The sequence below is a fragment of the Barbus barbus genome (assembly GCF_936440315.1).
Source record: "Barbus barbus genome assembly, chromosome: 42".
In the NCBI taxonomy this organism is placed as follows: domain Eukaryota; kingdom Metazoa; phylum Chordata; class Actinopteri; order Cypriniformes; family Cyprinidae; genus Barbus; species Barbus barbus.
The window spans coordinates 12,567,827-12,589,447 of NC_136720.1; the positions used below are offsets into that span (position 1 = coordinate 12,567,827).

The window sequence follows — 21,621 nt, forward strand, 5'->3', positions numbered from 1 at the left end:
TGTTGGATATAATGCAATATCTGATATTTTTAACCTAAGCAATTGTGGGATTTGAACTGAATCTCAGTGGTTGTTTTTATATTTTTGGTGGGAATATGGTAATAATAATAAAAACTTTGAAAACGTATAACATTAATAACATTTTTAAGTTTTATGTACCAAAGGCAAACAATTATTCTCTAAGCCACAGGTCTCATAGCACATTGTATTTTCTTTTGTGTTTTTGTGAGATGCTGTATATTGACACACATTTTTTATTATAATACACAGTGGTGGGTAGCTCTTCCATGTATGTGATTAATATGTGTTTAGCCACTTGTGCCACTGTGACTTTCACGAGGTGTGTTTTGGTGTTTCAGGCACTTTGTTGGATAAAATGCAGCATGTGATATTTTTAAAATAAGCAATAGTGGGATTTGAACTCAGGACTCCAGAAACACAACACTTTATCTACTGAGCCACTGAGTTTTGGTGGTGGGGATATTATTTTAGATATAAATGTGGTCAAATATACAATAAAAAGACTTCAATAAATGCAGAATTTGAAGGAAGAGTTTAATGTATGAAAGGCAAACAATTATCCTTTATGATGATGATTCCCTTTTTGGGATTTCGAGAATCATTTTTTGGGGGGTGTTTTGCTGTAAATGTAAAAAATGTTGAAAGCAATAATGTATGTGAACACAGGACTCCACGTGTAAAACAACTTGTATTCATTTCAGATGTTGAATAATTGAGCTGGACAAGGTAAATGGCAGTTTTTTAAAAATATATATATAAAAATAGTAGGACTCTCAAGTACGAGAGGTTTCCCATGCTCAGCACACAATAAATTCAATAATTAGAGTCATACAATTGTTTGTATTATTATTATTAACACTAAGAGAAACAGACAGCAGCGTTTCTCTTCCTTTCAGTCCTGCAGATATACTTTATGTCCACACGGGAGAGCTGCCAAGCGTGCCTTCACAACCATTGAAGCTTTGCTATAAATGCTGTTTGAACAAAGACGAAAAAAGTCACTTTAGATTAAAAAACAAAAAAGCATATACTTTACCAACAGATAAATACCCCCAAAACAGTCTTGGAAGATATTTTGTCCTGTATTTTATTTGTGTTTGTATTTTGGCCATGTGGCCTCAAGTTCAACATCAGACATTTTACCCATCATTTGCGAGCTGATCTGAGTCGATTAACTGCTCGATTCCGTGTTTATCTGCTGCTCGAGATGATGACAAAGTTATAGATTTCTTTTAACATGTATAAAACCACACATTTGTGTCTTCTCACCATCGATCATCCTCTTCCAGTTTGGCGTCTCGTTTAATAAATCTGCTACACTTAAGATCACAAGAGGGAGCCGCTGATCACCTGTTTTCACCTGTCTTACATTGAACGTGATAAATAGGGATTCTGCTTGAGTATGTAAATGTTAAAGTAAAGTACACGTTTAAGTAATGAGTTATAGTACTGGCACTATAACACGATTCGTCTGGTGGGAAGGTAACGTACAGTTTGTCGTCTGCACCACTAGGGGCGCAAGCGGACTCTGCCTCCGGCGAACTGTGCATCATTGTCAGCATGACACCTGACAGCAGTGTGTCAACAACAACTTAAGGCCGTGAAAGTGCAGATTCTGCACGACAGCTCAGTGACAGACTCTTAATGTGACTCAACAGCACATATTTCAGGCCAGAATGAAACAAAACCATAATATACTGCGATAAAGTGCACGAATCGAGGATGTCACGCGACTCACCTGTAAGTAACTTCTCTTGTAAAGTCACTTGTACTAATTTAGCTGTCTTCATTGTGTATTTAAGTCATTATTATGTTTGTATTTACAGGTACATCTCAATAAATTAGAATGTCGTGAAAAAGTTGAAACGTTCATATATTTTAGATTCATTACATGTAAAGTAAAACATTTCAACAGTTTTTTGTTTTAATTTTGATGATTAGAGCTTACAGCTCATGAAAGTCAAAAATCAGTATCTCAAAATATTAGAATATTTACATTTGAGTTTCAATTAACGACCATCCCTACAGAATAAATTCTGGGTATCTCTTGTTCTTTGAAACCACAATAATGGGGAGCACTGCTGATTTTGCAATGATCCAGAAGACGAACATTGACGCCCTCCACAAAGAGGGTAAGTCACAGAGGGTCATTACTGAAAGGTGTGGCTGTTTACAGAGTGCTGTAGCAAAGCATATTAAATGCAAAGTTGACTGGAAGGAAGAATTTGGGTAGGAAAAGGTGCACAAGCAACAGGGATGATTGCAAGCTTGAGAATACTGTCAAGCAAAGCTGATTCAAACACTTGGGAGAGCTTCACAAGCAGTGGACTGAAGCTGGAGTCAGTGAATCAAGAGGCACCACACTCAGACGTCTTCAGGAAAAGGGCTACCAAGCCACTTCTGAACCAGAGACAACGTCAGAAGCGTCTTACCTGGGCTGTGGAGAAAAAGAACTGGACTGTTGCTCAGTGGTCCAAAGTCCTCTTGTCAGATAAAAGTAAATTTTGCATTTCATTTGGAAATCAAGGTCCCAGAATCTGGAGGAAGAGTGGAGAGGCACAGAATCCATGTTGCTTGAAGTCCAGTGTGAAGTTTCCACAGTCAGTGATGATTTGGGCTGCCATGTCATCTGCTGGTGTTGGTCCACTGTGTTTTCTGAAGTCCACAGTCAACGCAGCCATCTACCAGGAAATATTAGAGCACTTCATGCTTCCTTCTGCTGACAAGCTTTATGGAGATGCTGATTTCATTTTCCAGCAGGACTCGGCACCTGCCCACACTGCCAAAGGAACCAAAAGCTGGTTCAATGACCATGGTGTTACTGTGCTTGATTGGCCAGCAAACTCGCCTGACCTGAACCCCATAGAGAATCTAGAGGAAGATGAGAGACACCAGACCCAACAATGCAGTTGACCTGAAGGCCGCTATCAAAGCAACCTGGGCTTCCATACCACCTCAGCAGTGCCACAAACTGATCACCTCCATGCCACGCCGAATTGAGGCAGTAATTAAGGCAAAAGGAGCCCCTACCAAGTATTTAGTACATATACAGTAAATGAACATACTTTCCAGAAGGCCAACTATTCACTAAAAATGTTTTTTTTATTGGTCTTATGAAGTATTCTAATTTGTTGAGAGAGTGAATTGGTGGGTTTTTGTGAGCCCAAATCATCACAATTAAAAGAACCAAAGACTTAAACTACGTCAGTCTGTGTGCATTGGATTTATTTAAGTAGTTTAAATAAAGTTATTTAAGAGTTTCACAATTTGAGTTGAATTACTGAAATAAATGAACTTTTCCACGACATTCTAATTTATTGAGATGCACCTGTAAGTATCGAGCAGGTCTTTAATGTGCTTGCTGTAGTATTTAGATAATGCAGGTATTTATTTGACACGCGCTGTCATTCTCTGCTTAACCCACAGTTTCACAGACAAAGCTTAAGCCTAGTCCCAGACTAAAATGTAAGTCTGAGCTGGTTCAACAGAAAGAAACTTGCACTGACTGATCTTAAAATATATCAGTGCATTTGTTTTGTCTCAAGATGCACACCAGTAATGTTTTTTTCCAAAGCACGTTTATAAAAAATGCTCAAATGTCCTAATTGAACTATGGCCCAATCCTGGTTTAGCCTAAACCCTGTCTGTGAAACCGGGCCTAAAAGTCTCAGACTAATCCTTTGATTTGACAGCTAAGTGTGTATGAAAGCAGTGAGATCTTTAATATAGGTTTACCACAGATTTTGTTTACATGTTAGCTGTTTTGCTAAACTCCAGTGTCAGACCTTTAAAATAATATAGTCAATGTGTGACAACAATTGATATGCTCTGTGTGGGTTGCACAAAATATAATATTTTAGGGCAGCAAATGTCTGATTGTAGATTCTTAGCTTTTTTGAAAAGTAAAGATTATATATATTTTTAGTTTTAAATCTTTTAAGGCAAAAAAAAAATGTAACTGATGTCCACATGATCTACTTTTAGAGATGTATAATGCTTTTGTACGCACAATATAGAGTCTTTGTTTATATATGTCTTTCCTTTACAGAATAAGGCATGTGTTTGGACTGTACAGATTTCTGGGACATGTGGACATTCACCATAATGATGGATATCTGCTCGTGGAGAGGTGATTATGATAATGTGTATTGTTGGGTACTGAATGTGTAGGTTGCCATCACTTTCTTTTTGAAGGGTGACACCTTTAAAAAGCAAATGATGGCAACCTAAGTGGGTGGGGAAGGGACGGCGAATGTGAAATTTTATACAGCTAAATAACTTTTTTCAGGCTGGTCAAAAGCATAACCTCTGCTGGACATTGCACTGGAAGCTCCAGGGGGAGACCGTACTGGTATCCCCCTCCTCTACACACAGCCTTCACTCACACCACACATTCATATTGCAGAGACCTGGCTGGGATCAAACCAGCAACCTCTGAACCCATGAGGCAGCACTCATACCTGTGAGCCACAGATCTCTTGTCTGGGTACGTGGAGGAACTTATACTTCACTATTCACCTGTGAGCTGTGAGTTTCAGATAAAGACAGAATCTCGGTGGTTGTTATTATAACATGCGGTGGTGGGATTTGAACCCACAACTGTAGCTCTTCCATGTATGTGATTAACATGTGTTTAGCCACTAGTGCCACTGGGTCTCTCACAACACATACTGGCACCTTGTAGGATATAATGCAAAATGTAAGATTTTTAACATAAGCAATAGTGGGTTTTGAACTCAGGACTTTGCGATTGCAGCTAAACGCTTTACCAACTGAACTACTGAATCTCAGTGATCATTTTTGTATATATTTTTGTTGTTGGGAATATGATAATTTAAAAAAAAACTTTGAAAATAAATACTGTAACATTAGTAATGCTTGGATTTGAACCAAGATTTTTATTTACCAAAGGTAAACAACTATCCTCTGAGCCATAGGTCTCATGGCAGAAAGGCTTTTATTTTGCGTTTTTGTTAGACATATTGACCCAAATTGTTATAATACACAGTGGTGGGGTTCGAACCCACAACTGTAGCTCTTTCACATACAGTATGTGATATGTTTGATATGGCACTTGAAATGTGAAAATGCAAAATGTGAGATTTTTAACAAAAGCAAAGGTGGATTTCGACTTCGTGATAGCAGCTTAGTACTTTACCAACTGAACTAATCTCAGTTGTTGTGTTTGCATTTTGTTTTTGGAATATGATATTAAAAGAAAAACTTTGAAAATATATCTAAGCAAAACACAAAAGATAATCTGCAATAAGACCTGTGGCTCAGAGGATAGTTGTTTGCCTTTGGTGCATAAAAGTCTTGGTTCAAATCCAACAATTAATAATGTTTTATATTGGCCAAAATTGTATAACATGAAGTGGTGGGATTTGAACCCACAGCTGTAGCTCTTCCACATATATGACTAACATGTGTTTAGCCACTAGCACCAATGTGGCTTTCACGATGTGTGCTAGCATTTGAGGCACTTTGTTGGATATAATGCAATATGTGATACTTTTAACATAAGCAGTGCGATTTTAACTCAGCACTTCACAATTGAAAGGCAACAATTTACCTACTGAGCCACAGGATCTTGATGGGTGCTGGGGATATTTCTTATTTTTTTTAAATAAGCTGTAATATAACAATACATAATATAAAACCAGGATTTGAACCAAGAGTTTTACGTACAAAATGCAAACAATTATCCTCTGAGCCACAAACGTCATGTCACACGGGCTTTTCTTTTGTGTTCTCTGTTAGATATATGGACCCAAATTGTTATTATAGCATGCAGCATTGTGATTAGAACCCACAACTTTAGGGCATATGTGTGTGCGACTAACACGTTTAGCCACTAGCACCACATTTTAACATGAGCAATAAGTAAATAAAGTATTTACTTTGGTTAAGTTTTAGAGCCATGACAGAAGAAGATGCAGAAGATGCTCAAACAGAAGTCACAGAAACTCTTCTCATCTTCAATGAGACTGATGAGCATTACAGCTCATTTATTATATTTATTCAGTATATTCTGACTTGTGTCCTGTGTTATAAGCTTATGGTCAGTTTAGTTGTTTGATGCGGTTCACATCACGTAAACATATATGAGTGCCACGTGTGACACAACTGTTGCTGATACATCAGGAAGATCACATGGATATGAAAAAAAACACCATTTAACTTTTAATAACATTTCAGACAAGGAGAAGCTGAGATATATATACAAGCCAATGGTTTTCCGGCTGTTCCTGAAGTCTCCCCAGCACTGTAGTTGATGTCTCCTTTATTGAATACAGTTGGACTGAATTTCCTCATTAGCTGATTAGTAGAGTACTGCCCATTACCTGAGCTGAGTATGTTCAATAAGGGAAACATCGAAAATGCCTATTTTTAAAAGCATTTTATATGTACAATAACACAAAACATATGTGGTGGATGGATGCAAAAAAGTTTTACAAACTTGCCATTACCAGGTTAAACATCACAATTTTTTGGTAATGTCATCTCTCTAGCAATTTATTATTTTAAGTTACATTGCATAGTCTTCTTTCACTCTATGGTTCACATCAGAGGGGCATCTGAAAATTTAATTCGTTGCTGGCAGGTTTATGACTGACATTTCATTTCACCTCTTGAGTGAAGTGAAGTGACATACTGCCAAGTATGGTGACCCATACTCGGAATTCATGCTCTGCATTTAACCCATCCAACGTGCACACACACAGCAGTGAACACACACACACCGTGAACACACACCCGGATCAGTGGGCAGCCATTTATAGTATTTGTTTTTGATGTGCACTCCACATTGTTAATGTATTAACACTGAATGTTGGTTGCAAGATACAGAAGAATAACTTCAAAGGTGGTCGCACATCATTGTTAATGACCATAACGACTTCACCCTAGGCTCTGGAAGAGTGTGTATAGGCATTTTTCAGTAATACATTTGTTGACTGTACTGATCTCAACTGTTCAGCACACAGTGAAAGCAGACGCGCATGCTTTTCTATGTTCCTCCACATATTCAACTCGCATTGAAATTATTTCTCATGGGGAAAATTAATGCAACAGAATTCTGATTCACACATTTTCAATGCATTGTTACTGCCTCAAGTCTTTCACTAACCTGCCCTCTTGTGGTCAAATATTGCAAGTGCATTTAACTTAAGTAAATAATATCAAAGCTCTCTGTTCGAAAGGCTAAAAATACGCGATAAATCAGGGACCAGTTGCATAAACATAGCCACCATGTTCAAACTGTGTCTGAAGAACTAGTCTGACTGACTAGAAATTAGCCAATGGCTACTTACTCTTTCAGATTTAAATGAGACCAATCTAACTGATTATGATCATTATAAGCAGTTTATCCAACCTGAATGATATTCTACATCAGATGAATCATATAGAGACAGTAGGGATGTTCACACGCATATGTGCTCCAGGTTTGACAGAAAGGATCAGCAGTCTGGTCTGGCTTAGCTCGTTGTTGAGTGGGTGTTCAAACTTACTGGCTGACAGGAAACCAGTACATCAGATATGACACTTTAGAATGCAGCAAAAACGGAAGTAAACGTCGCGTGCATAAATCTAAGAGGCTTGTTTCTCTTGCTCTGTAGCTTCGTATGAGTCGAACGAACTGTGAGTGTTGACCATAGACTGTATGTGTTGACACAAACATCAAAAAGATGATGTGTTGACACAAACTTTGACGCGTTTCGTTTTTAGGTTTTGTCCCTTATGGCCGCTCTTACATCTGCTCTTCTGGTGATGCGCGCTCGCGACGCTCCCAACACCGACAGACTCGAGTTTGCTGCTCGCGGGACTGACGCATTGGTACGTACCTGCGCAACTCAAGGTATTATTCATTTGTTTGACTACACAAACCCGCGAATGTCTGCGAGCCTTAAATTTTGTGTTTTATAATCTGCTCCTGTGTTCTCAGGTTGGTTATAGACTTGTCTTCTCTTCATATTTAAGGGTGTATTATGTTCTCGTTAACAAATGTGTTATAACTAGACACTCTGGGTACATACAGGTACATCTAAAAAAATAGAATATCAAGGTCAATAGTTTTTGTCACTCATTTCAGAAAGTGAAACCCATATATTATATAGATTCATTACACATAGAGTGAAATATTTCAAGCCTTTATTTCTTGAAATTTTGATGATTATGGCTTACATATAATGAAAACCCAAAATTCAGTGTCTCCTAAAATTAGAATATTACATAAGATCAATAAAAAAAGGATATTTTATACAGAAATGTCAGGCTTCTGAAAAGTGTTCATTTCTATGCACTCACTTGGTTGGGCCTCCTTTTGCATGAATTACTGCCTCAATTCGGCGTGGCATGGAGGTGATCAGTTTGTGGCACTGCTCAGGTGTAATGGAAGCCCAGGTTGCTTTGATAGCGGCCTTCAGGTCATCTGCATTGTTGGGTCTGGTGTCTCTCATCTTCCTCTAGATTCTCTATGGGGTTCAGGTCAGGCGAGTTTGCTGGACAATCAAGCACAGTAACACCACGGTCATTGAACCAGCTTTTGGTACCTTTGGCAGTGTGGGCAGGTGCCGAGTCCTGCTGGAAAATGAAATCAGCATCTCCATAAAGCTTGTCAGCAGAAGGAAGCATGAAGTGCTGTAAAATTTCCTGGTAGATGGCTGCATTGACTGTGGACTTCAGAAAACACAATGGACCAACACCAGCAGATGACATGGCAGCCCAAATCATCACGGACTGTGGAAACTTCACACTGGACTTCAAGCAACATGGATTCTGTGCCTCTCCACTCTTCCTCCAGATTCTGGGACCTTGATTTCCAAATGAAATGCAAAATTTACTTTCATCTGAAAAGAGGACTTTGGACCCCTGAGCAACAGTCCAGTTATTTTTCTCCAAAGCCCAGGTAAGACGCTTCTGATGTTGTCTCTGGTTCAGAAGTGGCTTGGTAGCCCTTTTCCTGAAGACGTCTGAGCGTGGTGACTCTTGATGCACTGACTCCAGCTTCAGTCCACTCCTTATGAAGCTCTCACAAATGTTTGAATCAGCTTTGCTTGACAGTATTCTCAAGCTTGCAATCATCCCTGTTGCTTGTGCACCTTTTCCTACCCAACTTCTTCCTTTCAGTCAACAGTTTGCATTTAATATGCTTTGATACAGCACTCTGTAAACAGCCACACCTTTCAGTAATGACCCTCTGTGACTTACCCTCTTTGTGGAGGGCGTCAATGTTCGTCTTCTGGATCATTGCAAAATCAGCAGTGCTCCCCATTATTGTGGCTTCAAATAACAAGAGATACCCAGAATTTATTCTGTAGGGATGGTCGTTAATTGAAACTCAAATGTAAATATTCTAATATTTTGAGATACTAATTTTTGACTTTCATGAGCTGTAAGCTCTAATCATCAAAATTAAAACAAAAAAACGTTTGAAATGTTTTACTTTACATGTAATGAATCTAAAATATATGAAAGTTTCACTTTTTGAAATAAGTTACAAAAAAAAAACGAACTTTTTCAGATGTACCTGTAAATAATCTGTGGCATACCCTTGTGATCGTGTAATATTGTGTACATTTAAAGAGTTTTATTTATGTTCGACAAATTTAAAAGAACACTAAATGGTGCATAGTCCAGTTTGCGTCTACAATTTTGCAGTTGGAGATAAAAAGCTGTGCAGAAGGATATATAGACAGTACTGGCAGTGTATGATCTATATACAGATGCCAATGTTTGCCAATGTGCACAAAGAAACAGAAGTATATGCAGACAAATGAGAGTAATTACCAGCCATGTGTGAATAAAGGTGTATTTTCAGGAGTTTTCTGCAGGACAGTTGTGTGTTATGTGCAAGCTGTTTTATTCTTAAATTGCTCAAATGTGTTTTTAACAGGTGTTTGTGCAGTTCAGCGGCTGGTGGGGCGTCCATGGCAGAGGAACCTTTAGTCACCGCAGGGAATAACTTCCCATTGGATTACAGGCAAGAGCAAGATGTTACGTGTTCCAGACGGGACACTCGTGGGTGCTTTGTGAACCCCTGGACAACATGGCAGTTCCCCTCCTACAGCACCATCGCTCGCCTGTTCCTCACAGAGAAGAACAACAGTAATGTTCCCAGTGCCAAAGAGGTAAACACACACACACACACACACACATCAGGAATGCATTGAATCAGCAGTGTGGGATTTAAAATATCTCACAAAGGATATTCCTGAGTTTTTAAACATTGATTGTTTAAATAAACATTTGGTAGAATAAATAATTAATTAAATAATTAACAGAATAAACATTTGATTGTCTCTGGAACTGGGGGGGTATATAGGATTTTAAAGTAGAAAAATTGCAGCTTAAATGGCATATATTATTTCATTGTGTTACTGAAAATGAATTCGCTTTGAATGGTGAAATATTGTTTCTAAAGGAACATAACTTCAGTATACTGTTACATTAAATTATACATATACAATTATATATTAATATTTTAAGTTTTATATTTATTTAGAATTATGTATTTACATTTTTAGCATTTTGTGCATTTATATCACACTGTTTATATCTATTCTTGATTATACATTTCCAAGTATAAAAATTCATATAGATTTACTTTTATATATATTTTATATATAGGAATAGTTACATATTTACTTTTTAAACATATGTATAATAATTCTAAATGTATAATAGTAAATATATTATCATTTGTAAATGTGTAATTTTTATAAATATGGATATAAAGTAATTTCATACAAAGGAAAATGTACATTGTATTTCTATTTATGCCTTTATAAATATAATTAGGTAGGGAAAAAATACATATATACATATGTAAATATATATATATATATATATATATATATATATATATATATACACACATGCATATATATATATTTACATATGTATATATGTTTTTTTTTTTTTTTCCTACCTAATTATATTTATAATATATAATATATAAATAATTTTTTTAGTCTAGTTTTTCAGAGTGCGAACCATCCAGTCTCTATTATATATTATATACATAATTATATATATATATATATATATATATACATATGTATAATTATGTATATAAAATATAATAATAATAATGATATAAGTAAATAAATGTTATTTTATTATTATTTTAATAGTAAATTGTTTATATTTTATTACTGTATTATATTATGTTTATAATGTAAATATTTTATAATTTATACATTTAGAATGATAAATATATATAATGATATACTGTATGCACAAATTTAAAATGTAAATGTATTTAAATGTTAAATTTTATATTCATTAATGTATTTTATTTAATGCATTTTAAATAGATAGAAATGTAAATGTATAATGTAAATTTTATCAAAGTCTTTTTAATACAAAATTATACATAAATTTAAATAAAAACCAATTTAAACTATTAATAAAACCTGAAATAATATTCATAAGGAATACATAATATTTATAAGTTAACTGAATTAAATGTTTTTCTTTATTTAAATTAATTAAATGTTTTTGATTTTGATCAAATGAAATCTGAAATGAATTTGAATTTGATGAATTTAAAAATGTTTTTGTGTTCTATCTTCAGGTTCTGGACCGTGAGTTGCCGATTCAGGAGCCGTATTTCGTGCAGAGGCCAGACCAGTGTGGGCAAACAGGCTCATCTGTGAGAGCGACCTGGCTGGGTCATGCCACTGTACTGGTGGAGATGGAAGGACTGGTGTTTCTGACTGATCCCATGTTTAGCCAGAGAGCCTCTCCAGTGGCATTCATGGGCCCAAAGCGTTACCGTGACCCGCCTTGCTCCATTGAACAGCTTCCTCGCCTGGACGCAGTGGTGATCAGTCACACACACTACGATCACCTCGACGCAAACTCTGTGGCAGCCCTGAATGCTCGCTTCGGTTCCGGTTTGCGCTGGTTTGTGCCGCTCGGGTTGGCTGAATGGATGCAGAAGGCAGGCTGTGAGAATGTCACAGAGCTGGACTGGTGGGTAGGAAGCCGCATTCCCGGGCATGACAATGTCACATTTTTTTGCACGCCAGCACAGCACTGGTGCAAACGCACCCCTGTGGATGAAAACAAAGCATTATGGGGAAGCTGGACAATCGTAGGCCCCCATTATCGTTTCTTCTTCGCTGGGGATACAGGATACTGTTCAGCATTTAAAGAGATTGGAAAACGCTTTGGACCATTCGACCTGGCTGCCATCCCGATTGGAGCGTACCTGCCCAGGTAAGACTGTAAAGAGCAGTTTGATTCCTAATCTAGTTGTCAAATACCTTTTGTCAAAAAACCTTATTTGATATTATGAATGTTGTTGGCTCCTTGATGAATTACTTTTGGTCCTCTTGTGTCAAAAAAGCTGGTGTGTGGATTTGAAGTACATTTTGAAGTACATTAATGATATAACTTGTGTTCTTAGAGGAATCATGAAGTCTCAGCATGTGGACCCTGAAGAGGCTGTTCAGATTCACATGGACATTCAGGCCAAAACATCGCTGGCCATTCACTGGGGGACGTTTGCTTTAGCCTATGAGGTATGAGCCTGTCTGTCTCTCCCACATGTTCATTCTCAGTATGAATGGCCTCCACTGAGCTGGCAGGCTGTCACTGCTCTGATTGTGTGTAATTGTTGTCCAGCTGTGGTTGGGGAGTCCGTTCTTTGTTGTTGTATTGCGTCAGGTTTCACTGCTGCGCCTATGCATTCATGCTTCTCTGAGGGAGAGTCTAGCCTGAAGAAGCATTTTTGAGCAGGTTTTCCCGATTATAGTTACAATAGTTAGCTGATTTAGTTAAATGAGAGAACTTGCTTTACTGTGTTTTAGGATTAGGTCTTGTTATGCATGTTATATTTGTTATTCTGAGGATTAATAAGGGGGAGAACACATTTTTGGGCCTTTATTTAAGCTCTAGGTATTCAGTTTAGGGTTAGGGATGTTTTGCAGTTCAGGCCCTTTTCAAAAGGTTTTTTCTTGTTTATAATTTTTTTTTTAATTTCAGTAGAAAACAGTTCATTTAAACTGTAATTATATATTTCACAGTATTACTGTATTTTCTCTCACATAAATGCAGTCTTGGTGAGCATAAGACACTTGTTTCAAAAAACATATATATGTAATTTTACAGATTTTAAACTACATGCTGTTCCGTTCTGTTCTTTTCTCTCTATCTCAGCATTATCTTGACCCTCCAGCATGTTTGCGTGAGGCTATGGTGAATCATGGATTGAATCCAGATCTGTTCTTCACTCTTCATCACGGAGAGTCACGGAAGATCAACCACAAGGATACACACTAATCAGAAACCCAGGAAGTATGCAGACACACATATACAGGCTGCATTTTTATATTTTATTTTACAGCTGCAGATTGTGCTGATCCAGTGGCTGGACTCTGGATTCAATGCAATATGAATGTTAAAAAATGTATTAGATAGCTATATTGATGTAATATAATTTGTCACTTAAAATATCATGCTGTGACCATAATAAAAGAACATCTGAATTTAACCTCTGCTGACTGGAATAACATTGGACAGGTGAGATCTTACCTGAGGACCTAATTGGTCGTAAACGTTCATAAGATATAGAAGAACCAAACCTTAGGAAATTCACTTTATTTGCAATTGTTTAATAACATCATTCCTCAGATAAAAATGCAATATTACAGGAATATACAGCAGAGATTAATTTAAAACTTCCTGTCAAGAACCATACAATCTAAAGATATTTTTTAGTTTTTATTTACTGGTAGCGTGCGTTATAAGCAAGACACACTCTGTCACCAAAGACAGACTGACAGATACAGATACAAACTGTACAATCACTTATTTACAAATCCAATTTTTTGTTGTTTTTCATTTCACTTTTTATTTGAAAATAGGAGTAGAAAAAGTGATTGAATCTTCAGATTTACGTAGCGTATTCTTTTTAAAATCTAAATGAACAAATGAAAGAATGATGAAATGAAACAAAAGACTCTCAGCAAAAGTAGAGGAGGGAATGACAGACCATGCAGACGTCTCACAGAGTTCTCAATAACACCTGGGGTCTAAACTCCATTACATAGTCCAAAATCTGAATGACCTCTGACGGTGTTTCGTGAGAGACCTGAATGGTCAGCACTGATGCCTTCGAATTCTACCAAAAGCACAACACGCATCTAATTTTAATTCAGCTCGTTAATCTAACAAACAGCTCAGGACCTCGAGACTACACTTCCCATCTGCACCGTCAATCAAAAGCAATCAAAAGCTGCTCATGTGGTCACCGAAAATAAAGCAATTTAGTTCAAAGATTCCTCCCTTCGTGAGTCTTAAGTGGTTAAATGTAAACCGAACCGCCTCCGACCGCAGGAAAATAGTGTAATGCAGATTCAGGTTACAGCCTCTATAACAGAAAGGATTGTGGACTGCATCTGTAGACGAGCGAGCGTCAGGGAATCGACTCCCTCAGTCCTGCCACCCATTAGAGAAAAAGAGACCCAACAAATCAAGCCCAGAGCTCAACGCCATCAAACAGAGCATTACTTCCATCTCTGCAGAAAGAAAGCAGGATGTGGTAAAGAATAAGTTGTTAAAAGGTTCACTCATACATGGAGATTTGTGCAATATTACCTCTTTGAGCTCCTCATTATAATCGTTGCCGTTCTGCCCATCATCTTCTGTCTCTAGTGCTACATTCGCTGGGTGGAACTAGAGGCAGGGAAATGCCACTCGAAAACCTCAAATTGGTTCATATAAATGGTTTTGCATTTCCCTTCCCCACAGTTGGGGTTTTGAATGCAATCAGTGCACTATAAAACACTGAAGAGCCGTCTTACCTATTGCAGGAGACGGCCTGAACAAATCTGCATTAATTATCGTCCCACCTGTGGAAATGAAACTATGGCAAGTTTGACGTTTTGAGCTTAGGGCGAAATTAATATTTACACGACAGCTAAAATCTATGCATAAATTCATCCTTTACTTGGATTATGTGTACGACGTGTCAAACTAAACGTGGTTTAAATGTGCAAATTGTGATTATTGCATCACCACCAGCTTTTAGTTTATCATTAAAACTCATTAACGCTCTACATTAACTTATAATATCAAATTAACAGTCATATAAAGGAGGACATTAGAGATACGTGCTACACAAATGTTAAACCAGAGGGCAGACATTGCACCTGTCTAGGCTTTCTCTGGGTCAAAGGTCAACCCCACGGCACGTTCCTTCAGTCTGACACATGCAGAATTGGCATACGGACACGAATGAACCCAGAAACACCGGACGGCACAAATGCTGATGCTTGAACTACAGATTCCTTAATAAATCCACTAACGTTTTGTGTTCGTGCATTACTGGGTTTATCCAAATAAAACACTAAAGATAAAAAACCCTGCGGTGTAAAGTGTTGTGAACTTGAATGGTTGTTACAATGTTGCGCATTTGATATCCATAGTTTACTCTTTTCTAAGGGGTTTATATTTCCAAAAATATTCATCATTAAATGCATCAAACCATTTCAATATACTCTTTTTTTTATTATTTATTTATTCTTTTTATTGGGGAAACTTGTGCACGCTACTGCTACAGATGGCAAACCGAAATACAAGCCACAATCAAAGTCCATCAGGAGAGCAACCTACACTTCCCCTGCTGAAATGCCATCCGTTACGTCACCGACATTCCCTCCAACCAGTGCGAAATCTCAACTTCTGATAAATAGTTCTCGTATATTCAAATATAGAAAATAACTTCTGATTCTCTGAGAGAAGAAAAGCTACATTACAACCATTTGGGCAAAAACCTCACTGAGCAACTAATAAAATATTCAGTCAAATATTTGGTACATTTCCCCAAGGCCTGAGCAGACAGCTCTCTGTGTTCATTCATTAGTGGTTTCATTCAACACAGGCGCTGCTTTTGTGTCATGAAAGCTTGTGGCTTTTCCACACTGTTCTATCATGTGCAGGTGCTCGGAAGGGAACGTGATGTATTGATCTGAATAAAGCAGCTGTGAAAAAGCCCTCGGATTCAAAATCACATGATTAATCTCATTGCACTCCTCCCTCAGCAAAAACCCCCAACCATCCTGCTTAAACCAGGCCAGACGAGCGGAGTTTCAAAAGGAGCTACTGCGGTGAATACAAATTATTTACTCTATATTTCTCTATCATAAATTTAATTTCTATCTATACGTAGTCACTACATACATTCTCAAACACGGTTGTGTGTAGCCATTTTAACCCTGACATTCAGCAGATATAGATGAGTTTATATAGTCTCTTCTCATGTGTTAATTCTTTTCTATAAGTCTATAAAAATATACAATCATTGGCTAATGAAGGGAGAGGAGGACTCCGTCCGCTAGGTCGATTCTTTAGACTCCATGCAAACAAAAAATTCAAGCTTAGCATCCAGATCCATTATTTCCAACCTAAATCTCCTCGCCGAACGCAGATTGTCTATGAGACTTGAGAAATGAAAGGGGATTTCTAATGTTTCCACTTGCATCTTCAAATAATAGCGAGAATTAATGTGCATGACCAATTATTGAAAGTGAGCCTGTTCACTGGCGCACGGGTGCCATAAAACGCCTTCACTGTGATGTCTGCCGAAGAAAGGACAAGGAGGGTGAGCGAATGAAAAGATAAAGAGGGAAAAAGCGAGAGTGAAAGAGAGAGAGCTGCTCTTGCGTATCATGCACCTTTCAGCTGAGCACAAGATATGCAAAATCATTTTCACACCAGCGAGACGCTTCTCTCCTCCGTCTGTATTTACACCTTCACTCCTCGTCATCAGTGTTTCCTCAATGTTTAAAAATGAAAACAACAAAAAAGTTACTCAAAACGATTGGCACACCAAAAGAATCCTCATGCAGAGATAATTGAAACCAACAGAAGAAAAACATCGAACCAAACTGACCCGCACAAGATTATTTCAAAATACTCAATACTCAAATGCACCCGATTTCAAGTATGACAGGTTTCTTCAATTTAAAGTTCTGTAACTTAATACACAACAGTGAATATATTTCTCTCTGTATCTTACATTTTTGTACAGCTGTAGTTCTGAAGGAAACTGTTGTACAGTCAAAGTTATTGCATTGTTTTTGCATATCTTGTGGTATGCAAGCACATATGCATGCACTCACGCACTCATCCTGCATATACTAACACGAACACCACACAAACGCGCTCGGAGAAACTCGCACACGTACACAACCAAGGCCTCGAAATATGCCTGGGGCAGCCTCACAATGACATATGGCACGTGTGTGTAGGAGATATGAGGGTGTGGTGGCGGCTTTGGAACAGAGCAGGTTGGGTTCTGGCTACATTTGTCACGTTTTTTTTCACAAGCTTTGCATCGTCCTCAGAGCAGAGACCTCCTGTAAACATTCAGGAACTCAATCAACCATAAAAAAACAAACAAATGGCACAGGACTGGAGATTGAGATCGAATGCGATGTTCGAGGCCTGGAACCAAACGCCAGGCCGCTCTGTAGAAGGTGAAGAGTCAGCTAGACAAAAATAGTCAATTATCTATTCATACATGGAAAGAGAAATTCATATCGTCTGAAGTAATGTGCAAAACGGTGACAGAACTTCTAACCCGGTCTAGTGTGGCACAAACAGAGAGACGCCTGGAAGTGGATTGGTCAGGTTTCTCATCAGCGCATGTGTTTAGGGGACGCACTCCATCCCGTCGACACATTACCAACACAATGCTAACGCTTCAACACCTTATTTGCATAATAGATCAATAAGTAGTTCTCTGTGTGTCTGCCAAACTGCATGGAAACAGTGTTAAACGCAGCAGAAAAATATCCTTAACAATAATAGTAATTATAATAATAGCAATCAATAACATTGTATGATGATGACACTGCTGATGTTGGTACTTTCATAATGATGGTCATATATTTAGCCCTGTGTGAACTACATAAATGATGCGCTACCCAGACATCCCTGAATACTCCACCCTTCCTCTCCTCAAAGTGCACCTTTACTGACCTTCCGAAGACCTGCTGTTTCCTGTGTAGAGCAGGTGGGATCGTGACAGAATCGCAGCTGTCGGCTGAATGTTTCTGGAGATCAGCAGTGAAGAAACGTCAGTAGTTTCAGAGCAAACGTGAGTCCGATCCAACAGCAGCCATGAGACCTGTCAGTGCTACCTGCGTCCAGGTGAGTGACACTGCTCATTTACAGCTTGTGAGCTACCAATAAACATTGTGAGAGAGACCGAACCCCCGGCGGAACACGCTTCACCTCTGACAGGAATAAATAAATAAATAATTTTTTTGTGTGTGTGTCTGTAAGAGGAATTAGATTCACATCACTGCATCTGGCATAAACATCTTAAACGCCTTCAATAATAATAATTTAAGAAAAAAACTGTGTGCAATCCAAGATAAACAACATTATAGACACTAAATGCTGGAAAATAAAAAAGGAAATAAAACCTGAAGCAGATCTGGAATAAAAGGCCACTGATGCAATGACCCGTACCTTGCAAAGCTAACAAGTTTCCTGAAAGCCGTAACGGTACACAAGAAAGAGAGCAAATCAGAGACTTCAGTCTTCCGCTGATAAAAGGAAAAGCTATGTGCAGGCTTAACTAGAGAAATCAAATCCCAAAAAAGCAGCAAAAGTCATCAACTTAACACAAAAGAAAGCTGAAAAGGAGAAGGATGACGTGAGGGCGCTTGCCAATGACACTTCTCCTGATGAACGAATGGATGGATGGACGACAGCCCCGTGAAAGGAAAGAGAGAGCCACGCCAATGTGTTCCTCTGAACATCTCTCGAACCTGTGACGACCCCCGGGCGGCAAATTGCCGACACGGCCCTCAAGATCCACCTGCTCGGCACCGAGCGTCCACGCCGATGCTGCGGCTGTCGAGTCCTACCGTCACACACAGGTCAGCCCAAACTCCCACTGCTTGAGCAACAACAGCGCATCTTTTCCCTTCATTCCCTGCTCGGTCAGGGTTTCTTTTCCTTACTGCAATCAAGGTTGTGAGAACTGTGAGGCACTTTAGAAACACGCACACACAAACGTACACACACCTACTCGCTCGTGCTCTCGCAAACACACGGACGAACTAAAAACCAACTCTGTCTCAGCTAAGCAGAATGGCCTTATACCCCTACGGTAGGTACACGCAACAGACGGGTCAGACTGCAGGACAGCAGTGTCCTCAGAGAGAGCTGGGCTAAGACACAGGAAGTCCTCCGTTGCTGCTGCTGTTCCCCCTACAAACTGGTCACGCACTCCATGTCCTCGTCCTCCAACAGAGTGCTGTTCCGCTGCACCGCCCCCTCGGAGTGCTCTAGCTCCGCCCCCAGCAGCTCATCAGAGCCCGTGGCGGTCGAGAGGCCCAGCGCGTGGCTGCAACGGGACTCCTGCGAGCCAGTGTCTCTGCACTGTATGAAGGGTAGCAGGTTTCCGTTGGCGTTGGGCGGCGCGTTGGCGTTGAGAATGTTGTCGGCGGCGTTCTCCATCTCCTCCATGGTCATGTCGCAGGCGTCCGCTAGTTCCTGCTTCGCTACCTGGATGAAGGTGGGATCCTGTGCATAGCGACCCAAACCCTCAGATATCAACACCTGAGCAAAGAAAGAACGAGAACTTTTCAAAGCTTTATACTCTTAAAACTAAAGGTTCTTTAAGGGTGTTTTTGCAGTGAAAAATGCTTATAAGAACCATTCTTTACTTAGTGTAAGGAGCATTGTGATAAAAAAATGTTTTTTTGTCTATAGAAGTGATGTGTGATGGAAAGATTCTGTGTATGCTTAAGATTCTTCATGAAACCATCAATGCCAATAAAGAACTTTTTGTGTAGTGTAGCCAGGTAAATATGGTAATATGTAACTAATAAATATCACAATACTTGCCCCACCTGATTAATCACTGTAATTACAGATCATTTTTAAATAAAAAAAAAATAAAAAGTTTTTTTTTTTTTAAATGTTATGTTTAAATGTGCAAATGAGGCAATATCTAATTAAATATGTACTAATTTGCATACATTTCCAGAATAGAAATCTGGATAAAGCTGTTCAAAATTTGTTTCATTTTGTTGACGTTAAATTGCCAGGATTTTTTATCTTTTTTCATAAATCTGAAAATACTGTCAACAGCCAGAATTATTATTTTTTTAAATCACCATATTTAAGAATGACTTGTTCCCCAAACCAATCCTTAAAAACCTTCAGAATATATATAGGAATAAAACTGTAAAGTTTGGTGTATGTGAGTGCTACTGAGAGAATATTTCTGGCTCAGTGCATGACAAAAAACTCCTTTTGAGAAAATGGCATTTAAAGGTATGCATTGTAATTAAAATCTAAGACGCAAATAGAGAAAATGTAACAAAATAAACACTTAAAGGGATTCTGTTATTAATTACTCACCCTCATGTTGTTCCAAACCCGTAAGACCTTTGTTCATCTTCAGAACACAAATTATTAATTAATTAATCCGAGAGCTTTCTGACCCTGCATAGACAACAGCACAACTGACACATTCAAGGTCCAGAAAGGTAGTAAGAACATCATTAAAATAGTCCATGTGACATCAGTGGTTCTACCTTAATATTATGAAGCTACGAGAATACTTTTTGTGTGCAAAGAAAACAAAAATAACCTTATTCAACAATTTCTTCTGTTCCGTGTAAGACTTTGGCATGCATTCACGACAGTACACGACAAGGCACAGGGCATCTGGGTTCTTCTACGTCAGATCACTGGGTCCTGCATAAGCAATGTAACACGCATGCGTCGTGGTACTCTCGAGAATGGCAGCGGAGACTGACACGGAAGACGTTATTTTTGTTTTTTTTTGTGCACAAAAAGGATTCTTGTAGCTTCATAACATTACAGTTGAACCACTGATGTCACATTGGACTATTTTAACAATATCCTTACTAACTTTCTGGGCCTTGAACGTGGTAGTTGCATTGCTGTCTATGGAGGGTCAGAAAGCTCATCAAAAATATCTTAATCTGTGTTCAGAAGATGAACGTCTTACGGGTTTGGAACGACATGAGGGCGAGTAATTAATGACAGAATTTAAATTTTTGGATGTTTTGGATCCACAAGGCTGAAGATGACAAGTTTTGCAATCAAAATAGCCCTAAATTTCAAAAATTATTAGTGCAATGGTTTTGCCTGTAGTGTCTTGCTTTAAGAAAATGCAGCTTACGGCCTCCACGAGGCTGCCGGCGCTCCCGTGTGACAGGGATGTGGAGTCTCTGCGTGTGACTGGAGGAACTGTGAGGGACACGGGTCGCTGCGTCCTCTGCACACTCCTGCTGTGGTTGCCGTTACTGTCACTGTACCATGAGCTGCAGTTCACAGACGGCATGCTGCTGTTGAGTTTCTCGTAAGATCCGCTGCCCTCCAGCCGCAGAGACGGAACGGGCTGGTAGCACAGCCCTCCCCCACCGCGGCCGCTGGGACTCGCAGGAGGTGTGGAGCACAGACGCGTGAACAGCGTCGGAGAATGACTCCGTCTCAGCAAGGGACTCAACCCCGCTACAGCAAGAGCCTTTGAAAAACACAAGATGAATAAGTGAAAAGACAAAAAAAAAACTTTGTCAAGCATGTGTGGGTGTGTGT

At 38.8% G+C, this 21,621-nt stretch overlaps 2 protein-coding genes across 9 annotated transcripts in view; one reads left to right on the plus strand and one right to left on the minus strand.

The window, feature by feature from the left end:
* The first annotated feature begins 1,533 nt into the window (after positions 1–1,533).
* napepld (N-acyl phosphatidylethanolamine phospholipase D) lies at positions 1,534–16,197 on the plus strand. 8 transcript variants are annotated; one of them, XM_079403778.1, is made up of 7 exons: positions 1,534–1,761; positions 4,070–4,150; positions 4,427–4,507; positions 9,917–10,151; positions 11,600–12,246; positions 12,437–12,551; positions 13,189–13,520. In XM_079403778.1, exons 4-7 carry the CDS (start codon positions 9,951–9,953, stop codon positions 13,309–13,311), a joined length of 1,086 nt encoding a protein of 361 aa, XP_079259904.1. In that variant the 5' UTR covers positions 1,534–1,761; positions 4,070–4,150; positions 4,427–4,507; positions 9,917–9,950; the 3' UTR covers positions 13,312–13,520. The 8 variants fall into 8 exon arrangements, with proteins under 8 accessions (XP_079259904.1, XP_079259902.1, XP_079259899.1 ...); XM_079403776.1 differs by lacking the exons at positions 1,534–1,761; positions 4,070–4,150; positions 4,427–4,507 and adding exons at positions 7,474–7,662; positions 7,750–7,857; XM_079403774.1 differs by lacking the exons at positions 1,534–1,761; positions 4,070–4,150; positions 4,427–4,507 and adding exons at positions 7,578–7,662; positions 7,750–7,879 and having other exon boundaries at positions 13,189–13,956.
* The window catches only part of LOC306861500 (voltage-dependent L-type calcium channel subunit alpha-1C-like), a 144,073-nt gene continuing 138,015 nt past the window's right edge, over positions 15,564–21,621 (minus strand). The window contains exons 47-48 of the mRNA XM_079403779.1: positions 21,206–21,550; positions 15,564–19,608 (exon numbers count right to left, since the gene is read on the minus strand). Of these exons, the coding sequence (XP_079259905.1) occupies positions 19,258–19,608; positions 21,206–21,550 (696 nt within the window). The 3' untranslated portion in view covers positions 15,564–19,257. The remainder of the gene's footprint in view (positions 19,609–21,205; positions 21,551–21,621) is intronic.

Excerpts from the sequence above, each read along its gene's own strand:
- napepld (XM_079403772.1), top strand. The coding sequence starts at position 8,847 with ATGAAATGCAAAATTTACTTTCATCTGAAAAGAGGACTTTGGACCCCT. Across the intron at positions 10,152-11,599 it reads ATGTTCCCAGTGCCAAAGAG|GTTCTGGACCGTGAGTTGCC; the intron begins GTAAACACACAC and ends TTCTATCTTCAG. Across the intron at positions 12,247-12,436 it reads ATTGGAGCGTACCTGCCCAG|AGGAATCATGAAGTCTCAGC; the intron begins GTAAGACTGTAA and ends TTGTGTTCTTAG.